General features: G+C 40.3%; 1 protein-coding gene across 4 annotated transcripts in view; it reads left to right on the forward strand.

The window, feature by feature from the left end:
• TBC1D14 (TBC1 domain family member 14) overlaps positions 1–21,691 on the forward strand; it is a 54,065-nt gene that overhangs the window by 22,643 nt on the left and 9,731 nt on the right. Inside the window, exons 1-9 of one of the 4 annotated variants that reach the window (XM_015862605.3) lie at positions 6,514–6,612; positions 9,891–10,009; positions 12,025–12,107; positions 13,236–13,353; positions 14,826–14,932; positions 15,808–15,888; positions 17,047–17,141; positions 18,160–18,231; positions 19,100–19,228. In XM_015862605.3, the coding sequence (XP_015718091.1) occupies positions 6,610–6,612; positions 9,891–10,009; positions 12,025–12,107; positions 13,236–13,353; positions 14,826–14,932; positions 15,808–15,888; positions 17,047–17,141; positions 18,160–18,231; positions 19,100–19,228 (807 nt within the window). In that variant the 5' untranslated portion in view covers positions 6,514–6,609. Of the gene's footprint in view, positions 1–6,513; positions 6,613–7,505; positions 7,584–9,890; positions 10,010–12,024; positions 12,108–13,235; positions 13,362–14,825; positions 14,933–15,807; positions 15,889–17,046; positions 17,142–18,159; positions 18,232–19,099; positions 19,229–21,691 lie in introns of those variants that run through there. The other 3 variants (XM_085547361.1, XR_014946014.1, XM_015862604.2) reach the window with 3 other exon arrangements.

Genomic DNA, 21,691 nt, shown 5'->3' on the forward strand with positions numbered 1-21,691 from the left:
AGTGCTGTCCTTGTTGATATGAATCTAACTTCTGTTTGAGAGGCTGCAACTAGATGACCTTTGAGGTCCCTTCCAGCCCAGTCCGTTCTCTGGCTCTGTTCATACTCTTGTTGCTGTCTCTAGAAATAAAAACGTAAATCCAATTTTTCCACTTGAGAATTATACCTGCAAAACTTGCAGGCTGCCTTGATGCGCTGCTGTTTTCATTTCTAACCCAACTCAAAACATTTTGATTTTACTGAAATTACGTGTAAAGAGAATCCAGTTTTTGCGATGCTACATGAAAATAAGGAAATGAGGGGTACCTGTTTTGTCACTTACAAAACATAGGATATTTTTTTCAACAAGGAACCTAGAGAAATGTACTGGAGAGACCGTTCTGCAGTTCCAGCAGGCTGTTACTACTGTACGGTGTTGTTCTTGTCCTGACTTGAAAATTACCTGCCTCAAACAAATCTAATATTATATTTAAACAGATCAAGTAAGGATAATAGCTTCCATCCATAGTAAATGAGAGGGTAATTTAATCCTACAGCAGAAGGATTGTTCCTGAGTATTTTAATAATAAAAGAATGTAATGTGATCCACCCAAGTATCATAATCTAGTGAACAGTCCAGCTGCCTCAGTGCTTTTAATGCTCGTGGAACCTCTTCCCTTGTGTTATGAAAATGCATATTAGGAGCATGAAGCTAATAGAAAATAATAGGCTTTGAGTATCGGTTTAAGAGTTACAGCAAACTGAGAAGTGTTTTGCTGAAAGGAAGTGAGGTTCGGTGGATTTTGTTTTTTCCCTTTCCTCTTCAGTTTTCAAGCCTTTGTTTTAGTTTTAGCGCTCTGAAATTCCTCATAAACTATCTTAGGCACAACACTTGGAAGCTTGAGGGATCTTAAATTTAACATGATGTTTGAGGATAAGTATTTGGCTTCCTGGAATAAAGATATTTGGCAGATAACAGTGTAAGCTTTGTTGGTTATTGCTGCTCAAATGTCAATTTGCTATTCTTTATTAAAATGTCCATTTTAATGCTAGTGCTGAGTTTTAGTAAGTTTAGCATTGTCTAGTGGGATCATAAACGTTTGTCTATCTTAATTGAAATGGTTATTTTGTAGCCTACTCTGATACTTTACATTAGATGGAATATAAACTCATGGAGCGTATGGTGAGTTTTAAGTTCAGGAGGCCACAAAGAAGTGGGAAGATGTTTGCTTGTTGAAGGTGAAGTACATTGACAGCTCTTCTTACCCTCTACAGTTCAAGGCTGGGGAGAACAGCTTTTCTGAAGACCTGGTGCATAGGTGGAAGCTTGTTCTCATTTGTTGTTCAGTAAGAATCCAGCACATTGCTGGCATTTGTGTGTCTCGTTGTGCTTAAACACTGGCATCTTCGTGTAGCCAGGAAGTTTGTTTGTTTGTTTGTTTGTTTTTCAATGTAGTAATGTTGGGATGGAAATAGAATTATGCAGAGAAGGAACATAGAAATACCAGTGTGTACTTCTGAATGTTACATCAGAGAAACACTTGGCAAAACATGACTGCATAGTAAAGCTGGAGAGAAGTCCTTGAAAGCAGATATGTTCGCCTCTAAATGTTATAAGCAAATATCTCAACAGCAGACTGGAACTTGCGTTGCTAGAATGTGATACTAATTGAGAAAGCTTTGCTAGAGTTCAGTGTTATTTTTTTATTAAACAAAAACAAGCTCCCAAGAAACCTAATCCAGAGGTTCTCTTTGTTTCTCCTCCAGTTTATACATTTCAAGCTTCGTCTTAAATTAAAGGATGGGGGCAAGGGGGAAAGAATGCGGGTTGTGAAAGGCCAACTCTTTCCATGTGCACTAGCAATAACAAACAAAGCTGATGTTCTTTGGCTTTGCAGAGTGAAAGGAATTACTGTGTGTGTGTTATTGGAAACCTGAAGGGTCCAGACGTACGGATTTAAAGAAGCACAAGAACAAACACCAAACTGGCACTTTTCCGAGGTGTCTTTCTGAAGAAAAAAGATAGGAGAATATTTTGAGCTTTATAGTCTCATTCTCCCCCTCTCTCTCAGGATACTTGACCTCATTTATCCACATGATTCTATTATTCATTGTTAGGTAGTCATTTTTTTTTTCCTGTGTTGTGAAGCTGTCTCTCTAGCAAGACAGTGCAAACAGTGTCACGAATGCTGAAGCCTGGAAATAGCCGCCAATTTAAGCTGGACTAGGGCAGCTTTGTTACCTTCCTTCATGTGTTTTATTTATATTAGTGAGTGATTTTAAAAAGTCACAATCTCTTCTCATCAAAACCAAATCTGAAATTATAAAGATGATATTCACAAAAATGTATATGCTGATACAGCTTTTTGTTTTTTTAAAAAAATCATATATATGTGTGTATATATATATATATATATATGTATGTGTGTGCATATATATACACATACAGAATGCACAGGAGTCAGTGCTAAGGCTATACAGAAAATTGAGTGATTTGAATGGACATGTAGTTTGTTTTAAAGCTACTATTATTTTTACTTAAGCTCCATACCCAGTGCACTTCCAATCCCCAGGAGTAACATTTCAGGTACGTACTTGAGAGCAGGTGTTGACAGCATTTTATTTTGATAGCTGTTCGTTAAAAACAATAATTAAAAAAACCATTTAACAGGTATTATCTTGCTTAAGCACTTGTTCAATGCTCGCCTTGCTGGAAGCTGTTCTAGTAGATGCTTCCGTTTGGTTTGTGCTGTAGCGTATCAGATGGTATCAGTATGTAGGGAAACTGCATGTTTGTATGTGCAGATTAAATTACATCCTTTTCAACGTTCTAAAGTAGTATGAGTTTTTTTGGTTACAGTGACTCATCCTGGAGTCACTTGTAAGAGTTTGCTTCACAATCTGATTACAGATACCACACAGCAATGAAGAGCTGTTGTTAAACCACACAGTGCATAGGTGTGCTTTGTCTTTTCTTAAATAGTTCTTCAAATACAGGGAAATGGTCTGGATTCTTTCTTTTTTTTTTTTTTTTCTCTTAAGTATGTAACTCTGTATGATTCAAAAAGCACTTACATTATGCAGATATAGCAGAAATGAAACATAAACCCCAAGGGCAAAAGCCATCTGATATGTAGTATATTGCACGGCCGACTCTGTAAGAGCAAACTCATTCTTTCTTGGGAGACCTAAATTGACTGTATATATAGACTTGGATTTTGAATGTTAACTCCACATTGCTCAAAATACAAGGCCAGAGAAGGTAATATTTGTAAGTATGGCTAAAGCGGTCCAACAGAAGCACAGGTCTGCAGTGTAGTTGCTATGAGGGCTGCTCCAAAAGTAATGCCTCCTACTTTATGATGTCAGCCCATGACATCAGATGCAGATGGTGTCATGCCAGTAGAGGTTAAGCATTCCTGCTAATATTATGTTACATTTTTTGCTGTGTGACAGATGGCTGCAGAGGGGCATTCAGACAGCAGCATCTGACATAGAAACATACATGAAGCAAAGGTGTGTCATTGAATTCCTCCACAAGGGAAAAATGCACTCGTTGACATTTGTTGATACTTGGTGAAAGTTAATGGAGGACAAAACAGTGGATATGAACACTGTGAGTGAGTAGTGCTTGTTACCTATGGCAGCAGCTACATGAAAGACAGGCCATGTTCCATATTAGCCACGCAGACTTTTGAGTATGGTGTGCAAACTCTTGTTCATTGCTACCAGAAATACGCAGCTAATGGTAGTGGCTATGTTGAAAACCAGTGTTTGGTAGCTGAGAATATCAAATAGTGTTATTGTGCTCTTTGTAGCTGTTGTAGTTTCCATGGAAATAGATAGGAGACGTTACTTTTGCAGTGATCTATGTCGTTCTCGTTACCTTTTAGAATATATGTGCACTATTTTAATCATATGAATTCAGCATGATTGTGTAGGACCAAATCCCTGTATAGTCTGTATCAGAAGAGAGAAGCTTTTCAGGGAATAAGGGAGGTAATTTCAAAGCACTTGAAATTATGCCCGAAAGTAGGTGGTGTGAGGTTTTCCTTGTGTGAATTGGCCATGGTCTCTTACCCTTACTTTGCTGAAGTGTTCCTAATTTGTTAAGTATGGAAAAGAAAAATCCGGTAGTATTAAAGATGAGGATAACCTGGTAGAAAATGCACATAATGTTAGTGCAGTCAGGTTCTCTCATTAAATGTCTGTCTTTTGCTGTGGTATTCTTCTTATACACATTTTGAAGTCTCTTAAGTTATAAGTGGGTAGAAAAGCAAGTAGAGCTGGTGGTTCTTGAACCATGGCTGAGTCACAGAGCTGCCAAATCACTCTGGCAAAGTTTGTGGGTTTGGTGTGCAGCTGATCTGATCCGATCTCTGATAAACTAATTACATTTCAAAACAGTTCTGGTACTCTTTTTTGGACTCTAATCCTATTAATACTAAACTTTTAAACAATTTGTTGTATTCCTATTTGTATTCTGTTAAATTTGAAGGGTGTTCTCATAATCTGATCTTTGAGGTAGTAGTCTTCTGAAGTTCCCTTTGATTACTGTAATTGATCGCATACAAAGAGCCTCCATTAAAATGACCATTTTATGGCTTAATATCATGTCAAGAATCAAATCTTAGTTACCTGTCTCAAAGATCGCTTCAAGTTTTGAGGTCTGCTGGTTTCAGTTCATCTTCTGAAAGACTTTCTGCTCATTCCATTTTATGTGTAACACTTGTTTGTACGTTGCTCTGTAGCAAAGCAGATCCAGAAGTTCACCTAGAGTAACCAAAGTGATGCAGTATAACAAAATCTCTGTTTGTAGCAGAGTCAGTCCCCCAAATTAATGTGTTGTGCAGTAGTGCAACTTCTTACAGGGGCAGTGAAGAATTGGAGTGAGGTGCTGGGTGGGGGGAGAGTGGTGATGTTCTGGGTGTGAACCAGCATAGATCCACCTGCTGAAGTACTTCATAGTAAAAGGAGAGAGACTACAGATGGATGTAGTAGGAAGCTATGAAGCAACAAAAGGGGGATGCTGAAGCAGTACTTTGCTAGCAGTCAGACTCAAAAGCCATGGAAAAGAAAACAATTTGCCCTGTGTAGTTCTGGTCTGGTTCCTATCTTGTAAGGTGGAAGAGGCAGGAATTCCAGTGGAAAACGTATCATGCAATTACAGATTGTGCAGAACTTGTCTGAGTAGCCTCAGGTACTTCTAGAATTGTAGCAGCCTAAAAATAGAGCTACAAAACCTCTGTGTAATCTGTGGTAATGAGGTGAGTTACGGAGTGTACTTTGTTTCACCCTGCTGAAATATCTCCCAGTTTCACTAGGCTGCGCTTTCAACATATATATGGTTTTAAGTAAATGGTTTTTGATGTGTGATAACTGACTGCTTCAGACAGCGTATGAGGAGAGATGTTGAGAGTTGAGGGCTATGGTGATTTACATGAGCTCAGCAGATAGCGCTGTGGTGATTGTCCGTGCTCTGACACCAGCTGTCCGTTGTTAACTGGTGGTGGTAGGAATGAGGCTGAAATACTTTAAAACAAATGAGCTGCCCCTCATTTGGTGTATTATTGCTGCCTCAGGATTGGATGGCAAGCTGTAGGTTGAAAACATTAAGCTGACAGAACATCCAGCAGTTCCAATCATCACAGGATTGTTTTGAGTTGTAAAGGAGCCTTAAAGGCCGATATTTGCAACAACGTTTAGTTTGAAACCCTTCAACAGAATCATAGAATCACCCAGGATTGCAGAGGTTGGAAGGGATCTCAAGAGATCGAGTCCAAGCTGCAGTTAAACCAGGTACTGTACAGCAGGTTGCACGGGTAGGTATCCATATAGGTCCTGAATATCTCCAAAGGAGGCTGCACAGCCCCTCTGAGCAGCCTGTCCCAGTGCTCCATCACCTTTACTGTAAAGTTTTTCTGCATGTTACTGTGTTGAAGTTTTAGGCCATTGCTCTTTTCCTTATTGCTGTCTGCCCCTGAGAAGAGCCTGGCCTCGTGCATTTCTCTCCCACCTCCCTTTAGATATTTATAAACATTAATCAGGTCCTCCCTCAGTCTTTTCCCCAGGCAGAACAGATCATCCAGGTTACTCAGTCATTCCTCATACAGGAGATGCTCCAAGCCCTTAGTCATCTTGGTGGCTCTTCGCTGGACTCCCACGAGGAGATCCTTGTCATTTTAAACTGTGGAGCCCAGTTGTCTGTCACAGCAACCCCTGGTAATGGCTCTGGCTCCTTCTTTCTTAGCCCACCCCCTACTGAAAGGCTGCTCTCAGGTCAGGACGGACAGCAGCAGCGAGGCCGCCCGCAGTTTATGCCCGCTGCTACACGTCCCGCTGAGGCAGCGACCCGCCGCCCTGCGAGCCGGGGAAGCGGCCATAGAAGCGTCGTACCCGGCCGGGCCCGCCCCGCCTCCACGCTCCTCAGGCAGCGCTGGGCGAGAGGGAGAGAAGCGATCGGCCGCGGCGGCTCCGCAGCTGATTAGCGGGGCTGGCGGGGCGGGGCGGCACGGGGCGGGCGGCCCGCGAGGCCGTGCGGGCCCGGGCGGCCAAGCGGCGGGGAGCGAGGTCCCGGAGCGCCCCGGGGATGGGGCTGCGGCGGAGCGGCCGGTGAGGCTCCGCGGCGTTCATGGTGAGCGCGGCCGGGCGGCAGCTCGGGGCACAGGGCAGCGGTGCGGGCTGCGGGCGGCTTGGTGGGTTTGCAGGGCGGGGAGACACTGCGGACGGGGACGCGGGTCGGGTGGGTCGGGCTCTGGGGCCGAGCCCGGGCGCTTGGTTTTGTTTAACGTGAAGGCTGCTGGCTGAAAGCGAGTGCCCTCCAGCCCCGGCGCAGCCCAGCGAAGCTGCCCGGCGGTGGAGCGGTGTGGTTCTCGCTGCCCCGTCGCTTGGCGTTAGTGCTTCGTATTCATCTCCCTTCAAACAAAGAGCACGCAGAGCCGGGTCACCTTGGCGGGGAGCTTTGCGTCCCACAGCCCGGGCTGCGTTGGGCCGCCTCGCCGCGGGTCCCTCGCTGCTGCCGGGCAGGGCTGAGCGCTGGTGCCTCGGCCCCGCGGCTGACGGTGCCCGAGCTGTGTACGGCTACGAGCTGCTCTCGCAGAACACCTTCAGTGTACATCTACCTTCAGTGTACATCTACCTTCAGTGTACATCTACCTTCAGTGTACATCTACCTTCAGACGTTAGCTCTGCTCCCCCGGCTGTGGCAAACGTGGAGGAAAGCCTGCGTGGTCCCGGTGTTAGGGATGTATTCAAAATCATACGCGATCAGGTCATCCTGAATCGATCCTGAAGTTAATTTGCATCCCTGTTGGGTAAGCCAGCCCTAGTTTCAGTGCGGGATTTAAATACAGCGTGTCATTGCAGGAGATTTGAGTCTGGTTTAAAAAAAAAAAGAAACAACAATGCTTAAAGTGAGCCATTGTGCGCCCAGCCTATTGCACTGTGCTGGGATGTACAAATGCTGCTGCTTGCTCCGTCAGCAAATACTCTCAGTATGAGTTTGTGGAGGCTTCAGTCTGTTTCATTGCTGTGTCCTACAGAATGCGCTCCTCAACATTGCGTTCTCTTCCTACTGAAATAGAAGGTCGTTGTAAAGAGCGTTTTGTGAGTCTTTTTTAACCTTGCCCAATTCCTGTGCAGTCTTATCATTTGTACGCAGTGGACAATTTTGTTATTTTTGGCTGATACTGGAAATACTACAAAGGGCTTGCACTGCTAATCTGATGAAACGAGCCACTCCCATTCTGTGTGCTGCTCGGGCTTCTTTGCTGTAGTCATGCTGAGTAAAACACACTGGTGAATGCTGGCTGAAATGTGGGATTGGCTTTTGCTTTATCCTCTCAGAGCTGTGAGTAACTATGCTAACATGGCAGTGGTGTAACTAGCTGCCTGTACTCCAAAATGGTCTAAAACAAAGCATCAGGGATCAGGAAATTCCTGAAAGATGCTGTGCAGAGCACTGCTCTGGAGGTGTCTGTGCTTAGGGGATTTACATTGCCAAGTAATGGGAATAAAATGCCCATTGCAACCCAGTTTGTACAGATTTTTGTGCCTTCTGAAAGCAGTTTTGCTCTGTAATTGTCTTTCAATGAAAGGAGACCTTGAAATTAATTTTCTTACGCAAAAATCAGATGGCTTTTTTGGAACTTGTCATGTAATATGCATTGAGTGCTTGTGTTTTCCTGTCAGACTGTGTGATGCTTTAAGGAGATCAATGTGTGACAGTTTCTGCCTTGTTGCAGGTTCTCGTGGATGTCAGCTGGTTTATTTTTCACTAGTAGCAAAGGAATAAATACATCAGGTTTAGGGACAAGGTTCACGTTGTCTGGGGAAGCAGCAATATGAGTTAGTATTTGGCCACGTTAATTTGTGGAAAATAGCTGGATCCAAAAATCCAAAGAAAAAGCACAAGCTTTTCTTTCATCCCCTAAATGCAGTAGGTATGTTCCACAGTCAGTGGGCAGCCAAAGCACCCACTGATGGGCACTAAGGTATGGTGATGCATTGCTCACTACCAGCTGCCTGCAGGGACTTATTAGTGTAAGAGCAGTGTCTCAGTGTTCTGAGCTGCTTTCTGTCTCAGTACCTTTTCAACTACATTTGTTCGCTAATTTTCTCGTTATACTCTTATTTAACCAAGAGCTTTATCAGTATGACTGCTCTCTCTAATAGTCAAAGCTACATGTAGTTCAGTAGTTTAAATACTTTTATTTTGTTGTTGTTCTTTTCCTTGTTTTCGACCTGCTGCCATGCATAGCAGCATTAGCTGGTATGAATGAGGCAGACATTCCAAATTCATGACAGTATTTCCCGTCACAGCAGTACGAGCATCCCAGGATTGAACGCTGAGACACTGCCCTGTTCATAAACAAGGAGGGAGTTCTGTGTCCTGAGAGCTTCACAGAACTCGGTCTTTGAGTCTAGTTTGAGCTGGAATTGAGTTGGACAGTGTAAAATAGAGGAGTTAATATGGTTCTGCCTTAAACTGTTTTTTATGCATTTCTACAGTTAAGGAGGAAGAGAGAGGCTTTCTGTTACTAGCTGATGCTCCGTTCTGGTTTCTGAATGAGCCAGTTTGGTTGCATTTGAGGGGCTGGATCTTTTGCCCAAGGAACTTTCTTTACATAACTGGCAGGTTAGGTTGACGGCAATCAGTACTATTTGATGGAGCTGTTTGTGCTGGCAGGAAAAAGGGAGAGAGAAGGACTGTTTGGAACACCTTTCACAGTGCTCAGTTACAGTACTTCGTTCTTAGAGTACTGTGTGCAGTTTTTGTTGGTTTTTTAATAGGAATGGTATAAATAAGCTCTACTGTAAAGTGTCTTTTGGAAATGGCCAAATGAGTGAAGTTTAATTTAAAATGTCAGTGATATTCCTAACACAATTTAACATCATGCTTTGTTATGATTCAGGATTGTCGTACTTAAAAGCATTTTAAGAACTGTGATTTTAACCCCCCAAACTCTCCTCCTCAGCCTCTGGGGAACCATTAAAATGAGTTGAGAAGGAGAAATCTCTCAATGAGATTTTAGGACATGAAATCTGTGGTTGCTTTTGGCTTTGATTTCAAAATGATGTAGATAAAAATATTGTAACAGATCTTTCTTACACCTCAGATAGTGTGTGCTGTTTCAAAGCTTGTTCTTAGCGGTATTTTGTAAGAGCTTCCAGCCAGAGGAACTTCAAATTAGGAGTAATGAAAGAAGACATGGGAACTCACTCCTGAACTTAAATTTTAGCATTGTTTTCAGTTCTGAGTTGACTCAAGCTAAAAAGCTTAAAAGAGATTGCAGTTGGGCAGAGATTCAGGAGCATTATCTTGATGTCTTTTACTGACCCTGTTTATATTCTCCTGAGCATCGTTTTGGTGCTCTCCACTTTTGTAACTTGTTCTATCTTTTTCTTCTCTAGGAATATGAAGAAAAAACTGGACGAGCTCACAGACCACTCTCTCCTAAGCAGAATGTGAGGAAGAATCTTGATTTTGAGCCACTCTCCACTACTGCGCTTATTTTAGAGGACAGACCAGCGTAAGTTTTGGGAATCACCACAGTGAGGATCCCTTCAAAATGGGGCTAGTAAAGCTTATCTTACCGTGTGTATTTGATCGCTCCAGTTCAGACAGATGATTTTAAATGTAAATACTTTTGTTTCAGTGCACTTGTGCTGGTTATGAGGAAAATTATTCAAACAATTAATTTTGTAGTAAAAACACTTTCTGAGCTTTAGTTTTGAATAATTTGAAACACAAGGAATTTTTATTTTCCCTTTGAGAGCATAAAGATAAGAACGAAGCTGATATAAGCTAAAGAAATTGAGAAGCAAGGATACAGTGTCTTTGTTTGCATGGAGAAAGACCAAACCCATATAAATAATGAAATGATATAATGATCGTTCTGCAGTGGAATCAGCATCACATGATAAAGGATGTCAGGAACTCAAGTTCTTTGATGCTTCTGTTTCAGTAATGAGATTATTGCATATGCAGACTGACTCTAGAAAAAATGTGGCTGCTTTCATAGTTTTTTGTATCTCTGAATTTTACAAATTTGGTTGCATTTAGTCAATTTGTGGACAGTATCCTGTCTTGTAGACATGATGTCTGCGATTTTAATAGAGCAGTAGATCAATACAAAGAGCTGTCGTAACGTGGTGTATGTTTTCATGAATAACTATATATGAAAAATCCTCCTGTCAAACTAGTTTATTAGTAGGATCATTTAAGACACTTTTTGGTTGGCTGGTAGACTACAAGACTTCTCAGTACACCAAAACAACCTGTGAGGGATAATTTCTAATACTAAATTTTCTTGTGTATAGCTGGAAGCAGTGCACACTGACTGGTGAAGTCATTCTTTATGTGACATACCCTGAGACGCACAGTATTCAGCTAGATTCAATTACGGTACATTACAGGATAGCATTCAGATTTTACTTTTTTCCTAATGTTGATAAACTGAGGAACTTATAGCAAAAAAAAAGCTCTTTTATTTATTTATTTATTTATTTATTACATTGTAGACAGTTGAATCATGATTTCTTCCCTCTAATGGAGGAAACCGAGTAGCAGTGCCATCCTCTAATGAATCTCTAAGGAATCTTTTGTTGTCTTTTTAGTTTGCTTTTTTTTTTTCCCCTACCTGTTAGGCTTTAAGTAATTTCTTATGGATTTTCTGCAACAAACAGACAATAAATAAATAGAAGCTTCCAAGAAATGCAGTTGAGATTTTATTTCCAGAACAGCTACTTGATTTTGGTCTCACTTGGAAGGCTTAGGTAAAACTCTAAGGATAAATCAATTAACGTTACGTAGTCCCTGTAGCTTTAACTGGACGATGTTGAATCTTAATAGATACATCATTTCACATACATGATGGTGGCATTAAGGGAGGGAACAAATAATTCAAGTTCTGAAGTTTAAAATGGTAGAATTGTATTATGTATTATATGGTAGAGATTTTACCTAAATCACACATAGAAAATGGCTGTGTTGAAGTGGAAAATGCAGAGAATGGCTACTGCTTGTTGCTGTAGAAGTGAAGGGAGGGAGTTAAGCATTCTAAGAGAGAAATGGGGTCTCTGAGAACAGAAAGAGGAAGCTGGTGTAGTGAACTATGACTGTGTGTGTAAAGCAAGCTACGGATGTAGTCCTTATGTGAGGTATGCAGTGAGTAAATAAGGCCTCGAACTTTATCTGTAGCTTAGTTTAAAGTAAAACTACCAGCTTGTTATGTACCACTATGTTCCCTTTATTTATGAAGATTAGTCTGTGGGCTCAGTTGGTTTAATAATAAAAATGCTGAAATTGCCAAACAAAAGGAAATTGCTCAGCACATTTAGTGTATGAAAGTACTCATCGCTGTTCAAGTGTTCTTTCCTTCTCTTCCGCTGACTCTGGCAAAAAAAAATCTTTCCAAGAATCTGTTGGACAACTCCTTAATCAAATATTTTGACATGGAGCAGCGTTATGTTTTTCTTTTAAGAGTGCCTAGAATTGTCTTTAGATGGACATGGTAACTGGAAATACTGCTTTTTTTGATTTAAGGAACCTCCCAGCAAAACCAGCAGAAGAAGCTCAGAAACACAGACAGCAGTACGAAGAAATGGTGGTTCAAGCAAAAAAAAGAGGTGACGGAGTTTCTTTTCTTCAGAAGAAAGCAGTAAAGTTAATGGCTGTTTCTAAACCTGAAATATAATTGTGTCATTCAGTTTTCCTGTGTCATGAGGGATTTGTACTTCCCTTCAAAGAAGAATCAATCCAGAAAAGAGAGAAAGACAAAAGTAGTTTTATTAATAAAGCCCCAAGAGTTTAGTTTTAAATAACTAAAAAGATGTTAGAGTTTTATTCCAGGAAGAGTTAGTTGAGGCTGCCATACATAAATACGTGTAGTTTCCATGCAGGAAGTGTAATAATTTCATTTAATAATCAGTCCCCCATTTAAACGTTACAGCTCTCCTCAGGTTTTGCTTCTCATCTCTTGTCTGGCTTCACAGCAGTGTGTCAGTAGCACTATACTGTGCGCATCAGGTGGAGCTGATAGCAGTGCTTTCTTGCAGATTATTTTGTACTGTCTTGGCCTTCTAATAAAACCAAACATTGCAGTAACAGGAAATCTGGACACATGGAAGTTGTATGTCCGTGTATGTGTCTGTGTAGCAGGTAGTGATGCAGAGGAGATTCTCCTTTCCTTCTGTGCATGTACAGTGGGTGGTTTGGAAGAAATAGAATAACACTCAGGTTAGGCAGTGGGCCAAACCTTTGTGCTGTCTTTACTAGATGAGGGTATGTCATTCTGTCAGATAAGCACCGGAAAAACAAAACAAATGAAAAACATTTTGCTTACAACGTCTGCAGATGAACAACTTGGCAGAGTAATGTGTTGTGTAGAGGTCAGGAAATCAAAGTATGTAAGCACTGTTTTTGTTTAGAGAAAAATGCAAGTCTGTGTTTAAGATAGACTTACAAAGAGGTTATGTCAAAGCCAGAGGTCCTTGGAGGCAGTTGCTGTGGTTCAGCCGTAGCTTCTGTTGTGCTTTAAAGTGAACCCAACAAGTGGTGTGTGTTCATTCCAAAGAGCGTGGTACATGGCATCTTACAATTGGTTTTCCTTGCCCATCACTATTTGCTCATACTGTGCTCAAACACACACAGGTTGTGAAGTGCTTTTACATGGCCATGCAGTCCTGTAGAGATAGCTAACTTCTTTGTTTACTGGTTTTATTAAACTAAAACAAAAAATAATTGCTTTCCTGCAGAGCTTAAAGAAGCCCAGAAGAGAAAGAAGCAACTGGAGGAACGTTGTAAGCTGGAAGATAGCATTGGCAACGCTGTTTTAACTTGGAACAATGAAATCTTGCCCAATTGGGAAACTATGTAAGACAGTATGTTACAATGAGTTTTAAGTAAAACTCTTCTGTAGTTACAAAGTTAACAAGTATAATTTTAAATGGTGTTGGTAACTTCTGTTTGAAAGTCATCTTCACACTGTGACAAAGATAATGAGTAGTGTAAGCTTCATTAGTTTGATAAGGTGATCAAAAGTAATGCAGTTCTAATTCTCATTGCTTGTCTTCAGTGGGGATTGGAAATATTTGGAAACTGAAAGAGTGAGAAATGATCCGTGAAAGAAAATGTAAAAGCAGAAATCATAACGCTTAAATGCATGTATCAAAAATGAGCTTTTCTGGACTACTTCTTGAGCTTGACATTTCAGTTTCAAACATGGAGTAAAGTATGTGCGTGGTACTATTAAGCCCCTTTAATTAGGGGTAGACCTGCTGAGATAATCAGGTGATGGGAAAGAAAAGTAGGGAAAAAGTTATTTTAGAAGAGCTGAAGTACTCCAAGATGTTCTACAAAGACAGAGCACATACAGTTGGTAAGCTGCCTTCACTCTCCAGTTTTTCATAGGCGTTGCTGGTCATCTTAACAGCAATGAAAAAAACCATCCCCTCCCAATCTGGAGAGCATAAAACCAATAAAACTATTACAAAAGCCGACACAGCTCTTATAAATGCAGCTTGTTTAATGAAATTCAGTTGCTCTGTTAGAAACATTGATAGGATATGCTGGAAAATGCAACTGAATTAGAGAACCAAGTGTGAAATAAAGCATAAACAAACTGTAGATTAAATGTCTGTCTTTAGTAGTTGAAGGTGCATGTCGTGTCTGCATGCAAATCTCAGTGTGCATTTTACTGATTGTGTCTTACAAAGCCTGAAGTTCCTCAGTGTGTTCCATATTTTACATCTAATTGAGAATCTGCTTTTAGGTCATTGGGTTGCTGGGGTTTTTTGTCACTCCCGGAAGCTGTAGCAATTTCTAAGTCTGTGTTTTGTTAAAATGTCTTTTGTGCTTTCACCTGAAAATTGCTACTTGATGCTGGAGAGCAGGAGTGGCAAAGCTGAGTGGGTGACTGCGTCTCATTGGCGCAAGAAAGTGATGACTGAGAGAATAGATCTGTAACTTGTTTATGCATTTAATTTTACATGGAGGTTTAAGTCTGTCCAGACTTCAGCATATGCAATGGCATAGATACAGATCTGTTTTTTACTTCTTTATTACTGTTCCGTACAACTCTTGCTGGTCATCTGTGGTGGAATGTTACAGTTACTGTGACTGCACTGCTTCTGTCAAAATAAACCATTAACTTCAGAAGGCAGGAAGCTTTCCTTCTGCAGTTCAAGACAAAGTTGTACTAAATAATTGATATATGCCAATCTTGTTTGACTTCTTGGCTCACTGATGTTCGTTCTGGTCCGTATCCCTTTAGCTATGGTAAGAAGACATGTTTACAGTTCAGCTGTCAATAAAATCTTTCTAAGAATGCATTTTGTTTTGGACAGGTGTTGTTCCCGTAAGGTTCGAGAGTTATGGTGGCAGGGCATCCCACCGAGCGTGAGAGGCAAAGTCTGGAGCTTGGCAATTGGCAATGAGTTAAACATCACCCATGGTGAGGCTGTCGACTTGTCTGCATTGTGATACGAAACGAGTCTTGTACTTACTGAGTTGCATCAGAATCTGATTTGTGGGCATGAAGTATTATCTGCTTACATTTTATTTCTGGTGCTTTTACACTCTTTGTTCAAAAAAATATGTATCTTTTAATCTTGTAGCTGTTGTAGGACTGCCGCCATGAGTTATTTCTGATTATTACCACCATTGTGTCTTGTTTTGATGTCACATGGAAATGGTCAGAACTACTCAAGCTTTTTTACTTTCTTTCTTTTTTCCCATATTAGAGTTGCTATTCATGTTGTAATGCCTGTGTGTATTCAGGCTCTCAGTTTAGAGCAAGAAGTTGGAGGTATATGAGATGGAAAGACTTCCAGGAAAATCAGTCCATTTTCTTATGTGTATGTTCATGAGAACAGAAGTACTGTGCTACTTCACACAACAGCAGAACAGTTTTGAAAGGGCAGTTAATTCCAGTATGGAAAGACAGTAAACTGCCTGTACCCTTGCTGGTATTGTACTGCTTTTCTGTGTTTGGTTCAGTTACCTCCGGCTTAGCTTTTGCCTTGAGTTTGGTAGTCTTATCCTAGCCATCTGTTCAGACTGTAATTTTGAATGTCAGTGCTCTGTAAGGAAAAAATAATTGCTTGAACATAGAATGCCTTGATTGCCTTTCCCTCTTTCTCGATCTTAAATTACAGGTCAGTGGAACAGGTCTTTCAGAACCATAGTAAAAAATTCAATTAGTATGTTGCACATACTGCTGTTTTGTATGCTTTGAGCAGCATTACTCATACGGTACATGGTTGGTACTTGACAGTAAGCATGTGTGTATTCACATAACAGCTTTGATTTTCTCTACTCTTCTTCCAGAACTGTATGATATTTGTCTGGCTCGTGCCAAAGAAAAATGGCGATCCCGTAGCACAGTAGGGGCTGAGGTAGAATGTGAAGGTATGTTTTCTTTTGGTGAATAACTTACGCTGTGCTACAAAATAAAATGTTTGATTAAATTGTTCCTTAAGTTACAGATACAAGGAAAGAAATAACCAGCTATAAAGATGAATTTGATTTAAAAAAACAAACAAACAAAAAAATCCCACCTTTTTTGTGGAAGAAATAGCTGCATTCTTTCTTAATGAATCTTTTGGCTCTTGTATACCATGCTTGTTCAGTTTTTCTTTGAAATCTTTCTCTAGGTGCAGTTAGGAATTGATACCTAATTTGTAGGAAAAGTAGGAACATTTGGGAAGTTCTAATTTGGACTGAAACACAAATATTTTGCTGGCTCTGCAGTTTTGTAATTGAAACTCGAAACTGTGGGTCCATCTCTTGGGCATGTTTCAGAGAGAAGCAATTCATTTTTGCATATGAGTTGGTTTGAGATTTACTAATTGATTAGAGGAGTTTTATTTTTGAAAGTATTACGCTACTGCTTGAAATTTGTCCTTGGTACATAATTACACTGAGCAGAAAAAGGAGAACATACATAACGCTGCTGCTTATCCACAGAAAATCGTGGTTAGTTGGAAACCCCCAACTTTGTTTTCTTAAGATGCAGTTTCCTGCATCTTAATTATGCTGACATTGGGAACATTTCCAGCTTTCTCTTGCATTTTTATTTTCTGGAATATGCATCTTCATACAGTTGTTACAAATCACTGCTATTTGCTAGTGAGAAGTCTTATTGTTTCATTACTCCAGAAGTGACAAGAACTGAAGTTTTTGGGTCTCGTGCTTTAGAAATTTACTTTCAGTGCGGTCTGTTTCAGTTTTGGACCATGATCTTTAACAACACATACAAAGAGTAAATATGATTTTGGAATGGGAGCCAGCAGTAGTAGAGATAGGTGACATCCATTCTATAATTCTTTGTATCTTTTCTCACCAGTACCTCTCCAGAGGTGACTACTTAAAGAACTATTGGAAGCCTTGTTTGAAAGCCAAGAGGCTTTTGTGTGTCTGTTGGTTTGTCAAAGGATGTCAGTGAAATTTCTGGCTTGTTTTGCCCTGCCTCCCTCTTTATCCTGATGTTTTCATAACAATTGGGGAAGGGGGGCGAAAGGTGTTCACTGATCCATGCAGTAAGAGCAGTAACTTTGGCTTTTGTAGATGCTGGATTTTCTACAGCTGACAGAGAAGCAAGTTTGGAGTTAATAAAACTGGATATCTCAAGAACGTTTCCTAATCTCTGCATATTCCAACAAGTAAGACATGTTAACATTCAACTTGAATTCTCTTGGGAAAATAAGGTTACGTGATCTTGTCTGTCCTCTGGGTGAAGCAGTCCACTACAAAAAAAAAAAAAAGGAGTACACGTCTTGAGAGAAAAAGATGTTACAGATTTGGGAAAAAGACCAACCTTAAGGTACTGTCTGTTTGGAAGAGACAAAAACCCCATCTGTTAGCTGACCATCGTGTTTGGGTTCATAGAACCTAGTTCGTGCTGGTTTCTGTCCAGGTGGTACAAGTTAGTGTTTCCAAATCAGTGAGTCAGCACTACTGCATTGCAAATGCATGGGAAATGAGAAAGCAAAGCTCATGCAAGCAAGATTGGATACAATTTAAGCAAATATTTTGTCCTCCTATAGAAAAATTTAGACATCCTTGAAAAAAACAACAACAAGAAGAAAAAAACAATGGGTTGGCTTGTGATGAACCAACATTTTTGGGTGAAAAACATCTCCCTTTAGAAATTCTCAGCCAGTTATAATAATTGGTGTAAGCTATGGCAGCTGTTAATAGGCAACAACATGAAATTCTTCTCAGCTATAGAGCAATTGATATGCTTGATATGCTGTGTGTGCGTGTTACAGCATATTGCTGTTCTGACTATTCCCTTCATGATTGCATTCTGCCCCTAGTCTAATAGACAATTAAGTAGTCCTCATTAGTGTTCTGCTTTCTTGGCACAATTATCAAAATGCTGCTAAGCTGCAGTGAATCTCTTAGGCTTACATTTGTCTTGTATAAGGATTTCGTATATAACTGGTACATTGTGCATCTCTAGTACAGGTGGTATATGCAGTTGTCACAAGCTTCTAAGGTTAAAAGATGTTTGTTAAAGATTTGGGGATGTTCAGCGCTACCTTGGGGATTGTGAATAGTAATAATATGAATAATAATGAGATATCAGAAGTTATACAAACTGTCAGTAGCATTGAAGAGTTTTTAATGTGTTTGCAATGTACTTAGATGTATTGTCTTGCTTTTGTTACATTATAGGGTGGTCCTTACCATGACACATTGCACAGTATTTTAGGAGCCTATACTTGTTACAGACCTGACGTGGGTTATGTAAGTGAACTTCTTCATCTGGAATGGGGAGGGAGAGTGAGGGCCTTCATAGACCAGTATTAAGTTATTTTGTGATTAATTGTGGGGTTTCTGCATGCTCATATTCCAACACCCGCTGTGTGAAGTGTGTCTCATGTAATTGTTCTGTTGCTAAATTTAAGGTTTTTAACAGTTTAAGTCATTGGAAAACTGCAAAGTACATATTTTTAGTACTTGAAAATTGGAGTTGAAAGAGAAGACGTAGTTAATTGGTCCTTTGAAGTACATGCTGTTCTTAATGGCAGTGAATACAGAGATTGCTCTGTTGTATTGTTTGTTACTCCCCTTTATGTACATTTCTGCACCTTAGTGTAGTCAGCTATTTGCAGTCTGTAACAGCTGTGTAACAGCCTGTAAAGCAACATCTGGATGTTGGACTGGATGGTCTCTTAGGTCTTTTCCAACCTTGGTGATTCTATGATCTATCCAGGCAGTGTGAGCTGCCCAGAGAGGCAGGCTGTGAATGCCGCATCCTTGGAGGTGTTCAAGGCCAGGTTGGATGGTGCCCTGGGCAGCCTGGTCTGGTATTAGATATGGAAGTTGTTGGCCCTGCCTGCAGCAGGGGGGTTGGAGCTTCGTGATCATTGAGATCCCTTCCAACCCAAGCCATTTTATGATTCTATGAGGCAAATGGGGTTTGTTAGTTTCCGCGCTCTTAACATTCAATACCAAATAGTTACATGGTTTAAAAATCACTCCTTTCTGAAAGTTCTGCAGCATGCAGCAGTGCAGTGAGTGCACAGAACACTGGTGATTGTGAGGGCAAAATGTGACAGTGTTCTTGAAGCAATACAGTTCTTGCTGAATGGTGAACTTCTCCTTTCTGCAGGTACAGGGCATGTCTTTCATTGCAGCGGTACTGATTTTGAACTTGGATACTGCAGATGCCTTCATTGCTTTTTCTAACCTTTTAAATAAGCCCTGTCAAATGGCGTTTTTCCGTGTGGACCATGGCCTTGTAAGTATGCAATAAAACTGTAGTCTAATATTGAAGGTAAGGTTTTAAAATGAAATCATAACCTCAGTAGCCTGGAAGATGTCAGAATTAACTTCAGTGCAATGTATTTGTTTAAAAAGAATCAAGTGCTGGCACAGAAACACCTACACAATCCCTCAAAAACAAGCAAACAAAACCCAAATACCAAACTGGGAGGTTTGAAGAAGTGAATGAAGTTGTTATGCTGATCAGTATCTTATGATTCTCAGGGGATAGTTATGAGAATATTACTTGAAATGTGTTTCAATTTGAGCTGAAAGCTGAACACAGCATTCAGACATGGTTTGAGGGTGCTTTTTATTCCAAGCTAATCCCTTACTCTCTAGCATTTCTTTAAAGATGGTATTGGGGAATCTGATGAGCAGACACTCCCCCCATCTTCTCCTTGACAGTGTTCAGTGAAGTTGAATGGCTGAATCTTTCTGAATTGTCTGAAATTCCTTGTTAGCCCATACATAGGGCTACTTGTGTACCATAACAGGACAAGGGGAAACGGCCAGAAACTGGAGCATAGGAAGTTCCACACAAATGTGCGCAAGAACTTCTTCACGGTGAGGGTGATGGAGCACTGGAACAGGCTGCACAGGGGGGTTGTGGAGTCTCCTTCTCTGGAGATATTTAAGACCCGCCTAGACGCCTACCTGTGTGATGTGGTGTAGAGAAGCCTGCTTTGGCAGAGGGGTTGTACTTGATTATCACTGGAGGTCCCTTCTGTCCCCTACGATTCTGTGATAACAAAATAAGACTCATCTCCTGGAATATATTTTAATTCATTCTTGTTTTTCAAAAAATAAATGGCTTTCTGCATTTCTTTCTCACTTAGTTACCACTTGACACTATAAAAGTAGAATCTTGCTTCTCAAGAGTTGAAATGGGGAAAATAAATCACAGAAGTGGCTGACATCAACAGTGACCTCTTGTGTTTCTTAAACAGTAGGACATTGGGAATCCTTTCAGCATTTTCTGCTGGAAAACAAATACGTAATTCCTTGCTGAAGCTTCTGAATCTCATCACTTGTAAATGGCCACGGGGGAATTTTTTAACAACAGCATTGCTACCAGCGGTATCAGTCATCTCTATTACTTGAAAAAGGAGGAAGTGCTTACACATTCAGTGTGTAAATACAGTTGTTCTGAAGATGGTCTCAGAGTTAAATTTGCTGGAATTAGATACTTACTAGCTGAAATAATGTTTCTTGGGAGACTCTTGGATAGTGCCCGTAAGGTGCTGCTACAAGAAATAATGTTAGCAATAATATTAGTGTTTTGTCCAATTACAGAGCCATGATTCACACTACTAAGAAAGCTGTGTAGTTTAAAGACAAAGTGAGAGAGTTTGGGTTTTTTGGGGTTCATATACTGGTCTGATGTCTACCCTGAGCTTTGTTTTTAAGTTCTATAGCTCCATAATGAAATGCTACTTTATCTAAAATAATTAACAAAGTAAAACCAATTGAAGAGTTACTTGTGAAAATTACAGTAATATAATGTATTCTGCTTGCTTTTGATTTCTTCTATTGGTTACAGTTTTATTACACTAGATGTTTTAATTATTACTAAGTGAGGTACCTTCTTGCATGTTGATTTGATCAAGATGAACACCTGGACTGCTGCTGCATTTCTAACAGAGCTACCAGCGGTACCATCAGCAGCTGTGATACAGCAGCTGTATAAAATCCCTGCTATAAAATAATTCAGAAATGCTTTAGTATAACTCTTACTGTGGTTTTGCATGTAAACAGATCCCTTCCAGTCCCTGACATTTCGTGATTCTGTCATGTTGAAAGTATGGCTGTCTGTTGCGTTACCTGCTTCCTCTTTATGTTTGGAGATCTCACGTGATGCCTGTTTTTTGTGCATTTAAAAATACATGTTGGGAAGTTGTTTTGTTGTACAGTTCACCAGAGCGGGTTTCTAGGTTTCTGGTTTCATGTTTATCACAAAGCTCTTTCTCAGCAACTATTAGGTCAGAGATTTTACATAACCTCGTGTTGTTATTTCTTTAGTATGTCCATCTCATTGGCTTGTAAGCCTTAATACTCTTATTTACTTGGTTACTTCTTCGCTGCTGTTAATGAGTGTATTCTGTCTGTGACTGTATTCAGATGAAACAGGAAGAAAAATCTTTAAGGACATGGTAAAAATGGGGAATCGCCTGTCATGCTTGTCAGTATTTCACACAAAAGGCCCCTCTTTCACTATAATGATGTTCTGGGGGAAAAGTGAGCAGATACAACTCATACTTCAAAGTAATCACAACTACTCTTCAGTGCTTTAATCAGGATATTGAATTAAAAATACTGAGTCATTCAGACTTTGCTGCACTTTCCTCCCTGCAATATTAAAAGAATTGAGGCAGAAAAGCTAAAAAGCCTTTTCTTTTTAACTCTTAGTTGGATGGGAAGATTTTTTTCCGAGCCCTCT

This window comes from Coturnix japonica, chromosome 4, assembly GCF_054131305.1.
Source record: "Coturnix japonica strain WE chromosome 4, WE-NBRP24, whole genome shotgun sequence".
In the NCBI taxonomy this organism is placed as follows: Eukaryota; Metazoa; Chordata; class Aves; order Galliformes; family Phasianidae; genus Coturnix; species Coturnix japonica.